Source organism: Pseudorasbora parva, chromosome 1, assembly GCF_024679245.1.
Source record: "Pseudorasbora parva isolate DD20220531a chromosome 1, ASM2467924v1, whole genome shotgun sequence".
NCBI classification, from domain to species: Eukaryota; Metazoa; Chordata; class Actinopteri; order Cypriniformes; family Gobionidae; genus Pseudorasbora; species Pseudorasbora parva.
The window spans coordinates 40,626,388-40,640,231 of record NC_090172.1 but is presented as its reverse complement, the minus strand read 5'-3'; the positions used below and the strand labels follow the sequence as shown (position 1 = coordinate 40,640,231).

The 13,844-nt window shown below is 37.7% G+C and overlaps 3 protein-coding genes across 5 annotated transcripts in view; all 3 read right to left on the bottom strand.

The window, feature by feature from the left end:
• Positions 1 to 2,970, bottom strand: part of uacab (uveal autoantigen with coiled-coil domains and ankyrin repeats b) — a 65,140-nt gene extending 62,170 nt beyond the window's left edge. The window contains exon 1 of the mRNA XM_067440513.1: positions 2,764 to 2,970. Within this exon, the coding sequence (XP_067296614.1) occupies positions 2,764 to 2,811 (48 nt within the window). The 5' untranslated portion in view covers positions 2,812 to 2,970. The remainder of the gene's footprint in view (positions 1 to 2,763) is intronic.
• A 2,618-nt stretch (positions 2,971 to 5,588) lies between these two features.
• On the bottom strand, positions 5,589 to 9,500 carry rxfp3.3a1 (relaxin family peptide receptor 3.3a1). Its single transcript, XM_067450827.1, has 2 exons — positions 8,068 to 9,500; positions 5,589 to 6,703 (listed from the first exon to the last, which is right to left on the bottom strand). Exon 1 carries the CDS (start codon positions 9,259 to 9,261, stop codon positions 8,242 to 8,244), a length of 1,020 nt encoding a protein of 339 aa, XP_067306928.1. The 5' UTR covers positions 9,262 to 9,500; the 3' UTR covers positions 5,589 to 6,703; positions 8,068 to 8,241.
• Positions 9,501 to 10,367: 867 nt separating this feature from the next.
• The window catches only part of pias1a (protein inhibitor of activated STAT, 1a), a 49,100-nt gene continuing 45,623 nt past the window's right edge, over positions 10,368 to 13,844 (bottom strand). For all 3 annotated transcript variants that reach the window (XM_067440482.1, XM_067440491.1, XM_067440500.1), the window contains exons 13-14: positions 13,724 to 13,764; positions 10,368 to 13,626 (exon numbers count right to left, since the gene is read on the bottom strand). In XM_067440482.1, the coding sequence (XP_067296583.1) occupies positions 13,333 to 13,626; positions 13,724 to 13,764 (335 nt within the window). In that variant the 3' untranslated portion in view covers positions 10,368 to 13,332. The remainder of the gene's footprint in view (positions 13,627 to 13,723; positions 13,765 to 13,844) is intronic.

Sequence of the window (13,844 nt, the reverse complement as noted above, 5' to 3'; positions counted from 1 at the left end):
GTTCAACTTAAAAAAGCGCGCCTCAAGACTTTGCATTTAACTGCTCACGTTTCTCAAAGCAAAAGCAAGCCTGTGTTTAGGGCCCTATGATTTCCATCGCTGAAAATCTGGACCAAAAAAGGAGGGTGAGTAAATTATGACAATTTTTTTTTGTGTGTGTGTGTGTGAAGAAAGGACCCTTTAAGCAGTGTACAGTTGTCCTGATTTGCTTTTTGGTGCCAGAGCACCCTTTAGAGCTGGAAAACAAAGAGGCCCTTAACATGGTTATTTGTAATGCAAACAGATTCAGTGATTCAGCAAAGAAAGCCTATTACAATATTTTTTTTTCGTCCATTAGTCAATAGCCAATCTTGAAGAAAATTTATGACGGTCATGACTCATGTAAAATGCCAGAAGCAAAACAGGTACTCACAGAAAATATTCTATGATGTTGAGATGCATTAAAATTAGATTCATCGGTTAAATCAATTAGATGTTATCAAAAGTGTGGAATATGCACTCAACAACAAAAATTAAGGCAGAAAGGTTTGAGAAATCCATCTCTCAGGGTTGACAGCTTTAGGTAGTTTGTTCACTGAAGTGAAAACTGAAAACAAAAACTGCAAGTGAGATGCAGTTAGGCCACCGTGCATTCGTTTAATTCAGGCCTCAGGCATGCCTCAAGGGCTTCATAGAGCCAGAAACACCACTGCTTGCACACTATGATACTCTTGAAGACAAAGTTGAGTTGAATGTAAACATGGCAGAGTGCTGTAAACATCTTCACCAGGGTTAGTTCATCCCCCATATTGAAATTGATGTACTCTCTTATTCCCCCACATGTTGCTCCAAACTAGTTTGACTTCAGTACTTTTGGAACATCAAATGTCATGCTTTGCTGAATATTTGGTGGTGTTTTTCATAGATGAATGACGGCTGAAGCTGTTAATCGGTTTAGAAGTTCGAACCCTAAAAGATTTCCATGTTGCTGAAAACGTGGACCAACTATAGAGTTCATATCATGAGCATTTATCCATTTCCGTAGACAAAACTATCATTAGGTACACCCAGAACTGCTAAAATAAAAGTTTGTTTTGAACATAAAAGAAACTATGACAGAAATACATTACTATTTTACAGTAGAATGTACTGTAAATATATAATTATTAACTGATTAGACATCATTTTTGACTATCAAAACATATTTAAACCATTATATTGGAATCCAGGGAATTTAAATGGAAACATAGAACTGGATTTCATAAGGCCCTTACGCATTCTACAGAAGGGTTTATAAGGGTGTGGATACAAAATTAAGGTGACACATTTGCATGAACTGGGCCTATATTGCCAGGATGTTCTAAGTAGTACAACCACAAACAACTAATTTTGATGTTTTGCACAAACACATTCTTTTATTACTCTTTTCTCTCTGACAAAATCAGTAACACATTGTTCTTAATTAATCTGGTCATGCCTTTATTATAAATAAGATGTTTACAGGCTCCACAGCTATTAGAATATATTGTTGTATGCATCAGTATTATTAAAATAAACATAGACATTTGTTTATTATTGCACATTCCTGTCCTGCTATCATCATCTGGGGGGGGGGAATCCTCGCTCTTGCCATTTATTATTTTACATTTATTATTTTAGTAAACTGGGATGAATTGTAAAATTAATGAATTGCAAAATGTAGATCTTGAGACTCCTATAAATTAGTTTTAAAAAGTCCTCATTCCAGAACGGTTCCTTCCATTCCTGCTTGACTTTTCACATTTGTCTATATCTAATACGACCCACAATAATTTTATTTGGATATAACATAAGATAATAAATTACTTTAGGTTCTAATGTATAATATATTTAATTATTTGATAAAGACTGAAATATTTGTGCGCGTTTAAATATACTGAATGAATGCTGAAACTCTAAAAGAGAGCTACACAAATGTCACAAAAAGAGAGGGTGTGCTCCCATGATCCTTTGTGTTCTGTTAAGTCAGAGGGCAACCAGTGACAAAAGTCTGGCTCTGAAAGCCTGTGGAATGCTTATTTCCCATGTGTCAGAGTCATCAAGTCAAAACAAAACTCAGAGTAAGAGAGCACATGAACATCAAATGTTGAGTGAACATGACATCAGTTCCTCTGAATCATCTTCACAACGCAGTGAGATCCCTTCATTTTGAAGGATTAAAACAAAACCCTTGAAAAAGCCCTTCAATAACTAACCCCCATGCAGTTTCCCACACGGTTCTCTGCCAGGCTCTTTGACATGGAAATTAAAAAGAGGGGAGGGTGAAGATTTCAAGTGGAAGCTGCTCCTGAATGTAAGGTTGTTTGTGTTATTTGTGATTGCATGTTCAAGGAAAATATAACTTTTTTGTCATTTTTAGAAGTTGTAAGTGTAAGTGTAAGAGTAAGAGTACAGAAGTGTAACAGAAAATTCTCTCTCGTCTTAAATTCATACGGTCAAAAAAAAAAAGGGAAAAAAAGAAAGTGTAATTTTTCCAAAGTTACTCGACCAAAAAGTTAGTCCATGCAGCACAAAGACTACAATGCCCATGTTCTGGCCTGTAAGAGAATGTGACATGAAGTGTCAAAAGATTTCCCTTAATGCAATTCTTGATAACAAAACAATGAATAGCCTAGTGCATGGGATAACACTCCGGAAAGTATATGAAGTCATTCAACTACGCCAAGAAACAAAAACCACGCAAATTCTATTCAACAGTTTTCATAAAACAAAACAAGCAAATCTTTTTAAAAACTCGTCACTTACTGTGATGGTAACTTCATGCTTTTTCAGTCGATACTTCAAACTCTTCATGTTTTCTCTTTGGTTGAATAAATTAAAAGTAGCGTGTAGATTAGTATTTGAATAAATTACAACAACAGTTACGTTTTATAGTGTAGTTTGGTTACGCAAAAACAGCTTTTAACGTCGGACTACAACACACTGCGATTTTTCACCTGACGCGAAACACCACCAGGCTTATCTGGACCCGTTTCCTTACCGACAACTCCGTCAACCAACAGTAGAGAGGCACAGCAGAATAAATTATGTTTCGGCCAACCAAACGTTAGAGGAGGCGGGACTTCCTCGTGGTCCTAGCAGCGTTTGAAATTGTAGCAGGGAACAACAGGAGATGCTTTTGTGCGCCTGACGTCATCCTTACCTGGAAAAGGCTGGACTTTGTCTCAGATTGAGGGCATTGAGATAGTGTGGAAAGAAATTATTTGATATCAGCACCTGAATTGCTTTGGGTGGAGAATACAGTTCAGGAAAAATGTTATGTATAATAGCTAGCCTATATCTATAGGCTAGTGATTTTCCTTATAGCCTAATGATTACCGAGTCAGTGGCTATTATTAATTATTATGATGATAATGATATTGTCAATGTCTTGTTTGAAATAAGAGTTAGTAGTAGCTAAACAATTAAGGACAATCAGAGCTATTTTTTGTTTTGTTTTACAATACCAAAAAAACAAAAAAAACAATACCTGGTTTTGCAATACCTTTTTTGTTCTTCTTTTTATATCTCAACACATGTTTTATCACTGGTTATGCCACTTAAGAGATGTGTTGCCCCCTTCTGGTCTTGAAAAGAACAAGAGAAACGAGAAGCTCTTCGGTGAAAATGGTGACGGCGTTTGCGCTTCTGTAGGAGGCTAGAGCAATGTCAGATTAAAACTCACACACACACACACACACACACACACACACACACACACACACACACACACACACACACACACACACACACACACACACACACACACACACACACACACACACACACACACACACACACACACATGTCTGGTTCACTATCTTTGTGGGGACTCTCCGTAGACGTAATGGTTTTTATACTGTACAAACCATATTTTCTGTCCCCTATAGGCCTACACTGCCCCTGCCCCTAAACCTACCCATCACAGGAAACATTCTGTATTTTTACTTTCTCAAAAAAACTCATCCTGTATGATTTATAAGCCTTTTGAAAAGTGGGGGCCATTGGCTGGTTCCCAAAATGTAGGTAATCTCAGGTTTTACTATCCTTATGGGGACATTTGGTCCCCATAATGTAATATAAACAAGGGTACACATACACACACACACAAACACACACACACACACACACACACACACACACACACACACACACACACACACACACACACACAGCCTTGTTTTTTAAACATCAGTCTACATGATAGGCTATGCTTCCCACATTTTATGCAGGAAAGTGTTTGCATGTTAATAATTTGTAATTATTTGAACATATTTTTCTGCAACAAATGTAATTTTATATTTTACATCAAATTAATGTAGTTCATTTTGTATTTCACTGTTGCGCTATTCTTCCTTTGGCAAATAAACCTGAGTGATATTATACAGTGTTGAGTCTTTTTTTGTTTCTTTGTTTGTTAGATTACCATAGATTTTGTCCAAGAAGTGAAAGTGAGAGATTTAGAGGAAGAGGGCTGGCTGTCCTTGTATAAACCCTCAGGTCAACCTCAGTTATTTAGCAGGAAATCTGGCTCTTTTGCTGGCAAATTTGTTTCCTGGACAAAATACTGTCACAATAATATTAACAGAATAATTTGGTAAAAGACCTCAGTTCAGTTATTAATAATCTGCCACTGAAAGATTGTTGACGGCCATATCTCAAACTCTAAATAAAATATAATAAATGATACATTACAATGACAAATAATTAACATTGATGTAACATTCACCATGTTTTGTTTATTTGGGAACTTTATATGCTATAAAATTCAATAAATTGATCAGTACAACTGATCAGTATTATTTCAGTAAAATTAGATTTTTACAAACTGTGACTTGTCCAGGATGACAGTAAGTGTTTCAACACTCCTAGGCAACACCTGTGTGACCTTCAGCTAGTAAGAAATATGATCAGGTGAATTTTAGCTGGAAAGAAGAATAATTCACTCTTATCAAGTTTAGGCTTGAGGTATCAGAAAGGGATGTGGACCCTTTGAGATCACATTTGCAAGACACACAAAAAGGAAGAAAAAACAACAACACGTGGGTTTGATGTATGGCATCGTGTTTTCATTCCACAGCAGTAGTCATTGAAGGAAGAGGCAAGCCTGGTTTATATTTTATCATGTTGGCAGAATTATGTTAAGTAGGGAACCAGAGCTATCTCAGTGTAGAGGGGCTTGGGATGGGATCAAGAGGGCAAGTTCACAGGGTTTAGTGAAGTGCTTAAATAATCTCCTTAACAAGCATGACATATTAATGCTGCTGGCCATTTTTATCGTGGCTCAATTGATTGAAACAGGTACTAACATCACCATTGTCATGAGTTCAATTCCCAGGTAACACACTTACACACTAATAAAATACCTGGAATAAGGTTTATGAAATCCTTATCACTGTGGACGGTGAACAAGGATCCATGTATTGTGTGGTCAGTCTGAAACATCAACCACATCTTTCATTTATTTATATGCAAATAAAGTCCATGCTTAACTAGTCTCTTAATTGTTTGAAATAATTTCGTGATGGATATTGAAAATACATAATGGTTGTTGAAAATATATTGTATTTTGAATGCTTGTTCAAAGTATATGTACTTTTAAGAATTTATTGAGTCATTGTCACATCAGATTTTGAAGTATCACTACAAAGGTCAAAACAAAACAGACATGATTCAACATATTTCACCTTTCATTTAAAAAGGTCAGACAACCAGGCCTTATAATGAGAAGAAATCACAACAACAGAGATAATAACTGTACAAAAATACAAGCAAGTCTGTTATACATGCACAAAGTACATTCACTTCTACTTATTGGTTTATTGTGACTGAATAAGTCCCGAGGCAGACAGCAATGCTGAAATGCTGTGGGCGGAATCCAAGGGTGCAAATTAAATTTCAATGTGGGTAAAATTCTTATCTAGATCATAATGGGAATGAATATGTTGATATGATGATGTGCATTAAAAAGTGACTAGTATAACATAACTCCTAACTCATTCGGTAATAGGAAACCTTGTCTCCGCAGGAAATCCTGTTAACAGTGGGGATCTGATTATATCAGCACACTCAGCGGGAAACCAAAGCGAGTTTTGTAATATTGACAAACATCCATAGGCAAACTGGTAGCTTTCCATCCATAGAGCATGCAGTATAAATCCTGAATGAAACAAATAGACGTTTAACAGAAAGGGAAGGTAGTCCATTGCATACCACCTCATGTGACCACATCGCACAAAAAAAGCAAAATATAATGAAGGGGTTTGTTAGTAGCAGCAGTACTGGTCAAAGCGACTTTGAATAGACACACAGTGTGTACACAAACAGGACCTTCAATGACACATGCAGAATTTTTATTTGACTTGTTTCTGTTTCATATAGTATTCAAATGACATTTACTGTGTAAGTGCACACATAAAATGAGAGCAGAAGAGTTATAGGAGCCATAACTGTGGTTACTGATTTGTTTTTAAAGGATACTTTTGGTTAGTCTTCAGTGGGGAAAAAAACTGACTGCCGACCAGACTGTTCCTCAAAGTCCATTGCCATCTACAGTCTATACACAGGAGTGTGACTCATCATAACCAACAGGACATGTTAAGTGCAAGAGCATCAATTGTGTGCCGGGTGTCCATTAAAAGGCTCCTGTGTGAGTGCGACGGTAAACAGCAGCAGATGTACTGTCTTTTCGAATCTTCCAAATTGCCTGCAAATGACCATCATTAGCCTACTATGTAAGTGATTTAAAGCAACCACAATTTAACAAGACGTTAAGCATTCTCATCAGTTATGAACCAGACCGCCCTTTCTGGGTAATTAACTGCATGCCGCAAAGCTGTCATTTCTACAGCACACAAAAACATGTTCTGAAGAAACTGATATGGCCTTGCTCGACTAAATGAAACGCATTTCTGCTTAGTTTTTTGCCTACTGAATTCCAGGATGCTTTGATTCACAAGGCTCTGATCAGGTGTCTTGGCTGGGAGCTTGTGGGAGTGTCTGTCAGCAATGCTAACTGAGAATGAGAAAAGACTGGATATGGGAAGCAATCCAATCTGAGGTCGTATCCAAACACTGATGTTAAATGGTGAGAATGTGTATTTTATTTAATAATTCTAAATGGAATATGATGAAAAAGCTACATAGGGGAGACTGGGGCTAGTTGTCATCACAATGTTTACACTGATTAATATTTCTAAGGCTACTGAATTTCACAATGAAACTGGCCAGTAAACAGCCTATTATAGGATTCACAGCTAGATTTAAACAGTACAATAATATGCAACAAAATGTATTTAATTGCAAAAATGTGAATGGTAACATCTTACAATATCAAACCAAAATTAATATGCTGTGTAAATGTGTATGTAGAACACGAGGCAACTTGCCCTGGCCTAACATTTATGCAAAATACTCCTGAAAACACAAAGCCACAAAACATTTAAAACCAACATACAAAAACACTAATAAGGAAAACACATTTTGTGTAACTGGACTTTTGACTCAACGGTCAATGCCTAATACTTACTGAGGCGTAATCCTCCCCGACAACAACCCTGGTCTCTTATATAGTCTGCGTTTACTAAATCAGATTTTAATTTAGGCTATTATAATATTTTACTTTAACAGATAATATACATACATATACATATACATATATATATATATATATATATATATATATATATATATATATATATATATATATATATATATACAGTAGCCTAAACAAGTAACCTTGGAATTTAGAACTAAAGTGTACAATACTGTAATAAAATAAATAAACAAATGCTAAGCTGATAAGTAATTGTTAAATAGTGCATTGAAAGGTATTGTGCCACTAAATTTAATTTAGCTGAGTTTTTAAAATTTTGGTTTTAACGCAAAAGTAATGTAACATTTTATATTGGCAATTAGCTTATTTGAACACAATTGTTCCACAAGAATACGCTTAATACAAAGACAAATACATACACACAAATTCAATAAAATTGATGTAGCCTACACCACGCACATGTTGAGGCAGTTCACCGAAAATAACAATTCTGTCCTTATTTAGGCTATACTCACCCTGTTGTCCCAAAACCTGTGAACTGACCTCCTTGTGAGCTCCACTAGAAAAAGGAAAAAGGTTTGGAAAACATGAGGTGGAGTAGCCTAATTAAAGAACGAAAGTTACCTTTCGGGCCTAAACACGTTTGTTCCACAGGATTAAGTCGCGCGGGGTGCACGTGCACTTGTTTTTCAGACTCGGAGAAACAGGTGCTTTAGTTTTTTCCTGAACTCTTTGCGCATCAGACAGTAAATGAGTGGATTTAAGCAGCTGTTTGCGTGCGCCAGGCACACAGTCACCGGAAACACATAGGTATGAACGATATAGTATGACTTATCCCAATACACCACATTGAATTTCACCAGCACGCCCCAAAACGTTATGGCATGATTGGGCATCCAGCAGAGGAAGAACGACAAGACTACTATGGTGACGGACTTTGTGACTTGCGTTCTTCGTTTTGAGTTGCTCTTCATGCTCCGCTGTCGGATGAGCCTCAACAGCAGCAGGTAACTGATGGAGACTATTGCCATTGGCAAAATAAAAGCGATTAGTATTTTCTGGAGATGATAGACTGCCAACCAATACTGTCCGTCGGGGAACCGCAACAAACAAAGTTTTTCTCCGGCCACGTTAGTGACTGTGGAGAAAATAGACGTTGGCGCGGTGGCCGCGGTGGCCAGAGACCACAGGACGACGCTGACCCACCTGATGGAGCAGCTGGTCTGTCTGCTGCGGTCCTTCAGAGCTGAAGCCACTGACCAGTACCGTGTGATGCTCATCGCGGTCAGGAAGAAGACGCTCGCGTACATGTTCATCACGGTCACCGAGAGGATAATCTTACACATGGCGTCTCCAAACGGCCAGCTGAAGTCCAACGCCGTGTCCACGGCCCAGAAAGGCAAAGTCAACACAAACTGAAAATCTGTCACGGCCAAATTGAGGATGAAAAAGTTTATTTTGGACGTGCGTCTTTCTTGTCTCACGCGAATAAAGAAGAAGACCAGCAGGTTTCCAACCAAACCTACTACGCAAACCACGGAGTAGGTGATGGAGATCAAGCACCTCAACACCGGACTCCCGTCGGCGCTCACGTCAATGTCTTCCAGGCTTTTAAAGCGTTCGCGATCACTGATGGATCTGTTGATTACACCACTCTGATTACTGTCTCCCATTACATCCAGCGATTTCACAACTTCAGTGTTGCCCATGACGACAGATGATATGTATTTAGATTAATGTACTATAATTAGTAGGCCTATAGTTGAATCACATTAATTGCGTAACTTTAGGATTTTTAAATGTTAACTGACAAAACATCACTGATCGTTAATGCCTGTAAACAAGTTCTAGGTGCTAAAACTATGAGCCCAATGCGGCGCGCTCTAGAATTTATGTCGGGCGCTTTTTAAATGTTCCCGCCCATCGAGAGAAATGATTCGTCTTCCCATTTGATTGACAGGACGACGCCGAGTAAACGTATAGAAAACCTTGCTCCCGCTTTTACTGTATAATTTGTAATGCTCAAAATAGCAATGAAAGCATAAACATAGCAAAGTAAAGAATGTAAAAAAAACAAACAAACAAAAAAAACATGTTTTATTAAACCGGGTTTGGTTTAAACCGCGTGGAGTTGCAAGGGAGCAGGTGGATCTTGTCGGCTTGGTAAGTTTTCACTGCCATCTGCTGTTCACTTCTAAATATACACCAGTTTTCCCTTTGGTTTAGATGCTTAAATTCACTGTCACATTAATGCAATAATACACCCTGACAAGGGGATCTGACATTACAGTTAAGTGAGAGAATTCACGTGGATTAATGATTTGTTCTAAAGGATTTGTTTTAAAGGTAGGAAAGATTTCAAATGCTTTATCAGAATGAGTAGTGAATTGAAGGTCAAATTTGTGAGAAAGTGAGATTTGGTTGGTTAGCCTCCTTATGTCTAGGTTTTACAATTCATAAAAAACAACAACATTAAAACATTTCATGTAATCTTAAATCTTTGCGAATTAAAACTGGGTCAAAGTTTGTTGCCCCAGATACATTGTTTCTGAAATATGAACAGGCACCTGGACAGTTCTCGATTTAGAATCCTCACCTTTCTAAAGATTGATTCGGGCTTGTCTGACCTTTATTACTGAACAATAAGGCATTCAACCCAAATGTCTTATGTCCATCTTACAGCGCAAGTTACTTATCAGTGAGCAAGTTAAATTAGCCGAGCTATTCAGCTCTAATGTAAAGGAAAGTGCAAATGAACAAAAAGAAATATAAACCTTATACACATCATACATCTCAACCAAGACAAAAGCCAAAGTTAACTCAATGCATTTTATTACATCTAAATGTCTCTACATAAACATGTAACATTCAATAGGTAAACAATTTCTTTCAATGCATGTAATAAATATTTTTTTTACTTAGTACTTTATACAAACTGACATTGGTCTACTGTACAATATGTCTTCCACATCTTAAAAATCTTTTTTTCCCCATAAAACATGCCACAGACACAGAGTGGATGAAATTTAAGGCAGTGAGCATAGATGTCTGCTTACTGAAATGGAAAATAAAATAAACTTGGACTTTGACACCAAGTCCACTCATAACACAATTCTGCATCTAAAATATATAAATTAGTTTGTTGTGAAGTTGAGGATTCAACTTTAACACATAAATGCACATCACTGGAACATCCAAATTTGCACAATGTTTGCCTTACATCAAGAATAAAAACATGCACACGCGCTTTCATACACACATTCATACACACACAATTTATCCCTTTATCAGTCATAACCAAAATGAACAAATTAATGAAAATTCGTATTCTGTTTGTTACTGAATCGGTCTTCTATATCCTTGTCAACAAACCTTGTCAAATACATGATGTCGTGTGAGACAGACGCATTGAAACAAAGGACAAGAACTGTCCAGATTTACTTGTTAAAATATAAAGTCAATAATTAACACTGCTAGAGATCTAACAAGTAGTCAGTTTGGTAACAAGGATTTTGTAATAACAGCATATGTATTTTTGTCGCTGTCATTTTTATCTTGTTAATAACTTAACCAATTATGTTGCGAACCAATCTTAGAGTCAAGAGACAAATTGACTCACTGATAAACATCTAATACTTTCAGAAGAAATGTATGTTAAAAGGAGGTTTAGAGGGCAAAGGAAACTCATGAGACTCATCAGTCTATCAAACAATGCAAGATGTGATAGCTAGATTCTGTCACAGGCAATTACCCCAGTCCCAAACCCAATTAGGCTTTGAAAAGAGGCCTGGTCAACACGCTGAGAGAGCCACACCAGCGCACGTGCGCACACACATTTGTTTTTGTGAAATGTGGGGACATTCCATAGGTATTTTTATACTTTACAAACCATATTTTCAATCCCCCTACACTGCCCCTGCCCCTTAACCTACCCATCACAAGAAACATTCTGCATTTTTACTTTCTCAAAAAAACTCATCCTGTATGATTTATAAGCATTTTGAAAAATGGGGGCATGGGTTATGCCCTCATATTTCACCCTCTCCTTGTAATACCTATGTCATACCCATGTCATTATACACGTGTGTCCTGATATTTCACAAAAACAAGCACACACACACACATACACCTTAGCCTGTTTGATGCAAGTACAAATAAAAATTTTTTTTTTAACTCTTACTAATTTAACTTTTATTTTTTCCTTTTTGAACACACTATTTTTTTCCAATCTTCCGTTCTAATTTTTTCAAATATCTTTTGAACGAAAAACTTTTGCGATTAATTTCCTCTGTTAATCCCAAGCAACACTTGAAAGGACATCCAATGGTTACTCAATAGGATTATTTGTTTAGAAACTCCAAGGCTGTAGATAAGAGCTCCAAATCTAATGGGCGCCATGAGGAACATTTTAATACAGGCGATCTGAAACACAAGAAATAACAGGTCTAGTCTTTCACATGCAAAACACACTCACGCAAGGCACACGTGACAAAACGGTAGAAAAAATGAGTGGCTTTAGGACTTTCCGTGCAGTACCGAGCACAGAAGACCTAATAGACAACCGAACATAGACCTCAGTCACTGTGCAAAGTTAAGGATACACGCCAACACCAAAGACACAGTAACCTCATCATCTACGCCACTGCTGAACCTCCCAACAAATCATTCCTTTCTGAAAAATCCAAAAAGAGAGGGACGGAAGGAAGGAAGGAAGAATGAGAGAACAATCAAGCATGGTAGCCACAAAGAATGAATAAATCTTTACTTTCTACACAAGGTGTACGTTTAAGTTCACTGAACTCACAAGCTCTCACTCTAAAAACTTCAACACTAAAAAGTGTTCTTTTGGCATCGAGCAAGAAAAAAATATGGATGTAAAACTGTTAGAGAATTACATTATTTTAAAAACAGTCATGAATTACATTTCACATAAGAATTATGAGGTCAGATATTGGCAATCTGTAACAATGCTTTTACTTCCAGTTGTTAACCTGAAGGTGAAGGAATGCTTCTTAACGGCCCACCAACGTAAAGGGATATTTGACCCAAAAATGAAGATTCTGTCATCATTTACTCACCCTCATGCCGTTCCAAACCAGTATGACGTTCTTTCTTTAGTAGAACGCAAAATATATCTTTAAGAATGTTTCTATGGGGTCAAAAACAACACTGGAGCCCACTTACTTTCAATGTATGGAGAGGAAAAAAAACTGTGAATATCTTCATTTGATGACAAGAAAATTACATGTAAAGTGTTATTTTTGGGTGAACTATCCCTTTAAAGCATTATATAAAATAATTCTGCATGTATACGGGAAACGCGATTGGCAAAGACATGTCAAGTTTTGCTGGGAAGAGAAAAGAACCAAGGGTCCAGGGCAGACAGCCCGATCACAGCTATTGTGCACTGTGGAATCAGACAAAATATAGACAATCACAGAATATGATGGGGAAAGGATATAAAAAGTGTTCATATTATGTTAAAGGGGTTGAGCCGAAGCTGTGAAGGGAAAAATAGCGTCAGTTTCTAAGGAGCTAAAACCCAAAGTAACTTAGCAAGCCGTGTTGGGAGAAAACTCTTTCAAGTTTACATATACATTAGATAGCTAGATAGATAAGTATATACAAAAGTAAAACAAAAAATATATTTGTTCTCTGTACACGGCAACGATTATCATCGTTTACAAAAACACCCTTCAGTCATCCTGCGTGTCCCGTTTTCTTCCCAATGTTTGGAAGTCTCTTCAGTCAGTTTCCCGTGCAAAGGGTTCGGTCCTGGGTCAGTCTAACGAGATGACGTCTGGGACGGGTCCGTAAATGGCAGACATAGGGGCAGATTCGGAGTTGGGACGCGGGGCGGGGGGATGTCCGAGGCTTTCCCGTAGGCTGCTGGAGGACACCAGGCTGCTGCCGGTGCTGCTGCCATTGACGTTAATGGGAGGGAGGTTGCTGCTTACAGGGGTGGAGGGAGGGTCCAGGAAGAGCTGAGACGACCCGTACGGGAGGAAACGACTCAGGAGGAGGTCGTGATCTTCTGATGCAGATGCAGCCGCTGCCATTACCATGTTGTAGTGCTGGAGATATAAAGAGGGGAAAAAACGGTCACTAGATTAGCAGCTTCTGGTTTAATAGCCAATCACAGTGGGCTAATAAATGTTTGGATTTTGTTACCTGATGATTCTCCCCTTGTAGAAAAGGGAAAAAGTTGAGCTCTGTAAGAGGTAACAGACACATCGAAGTTTAAATGAGCACATTTCCCACATTAAACATTCCCTCTAATGATGTTTGTGTG

Coding starts and splice junctions, on each gene's coding strand:
- rxfp3.3a1 (XM_067450827.1), bottom strand. CDS start 9,261: ATGGGCAACACTGAAGTTGTGAAATCGCTGGATGTAATGGGAGACAGT.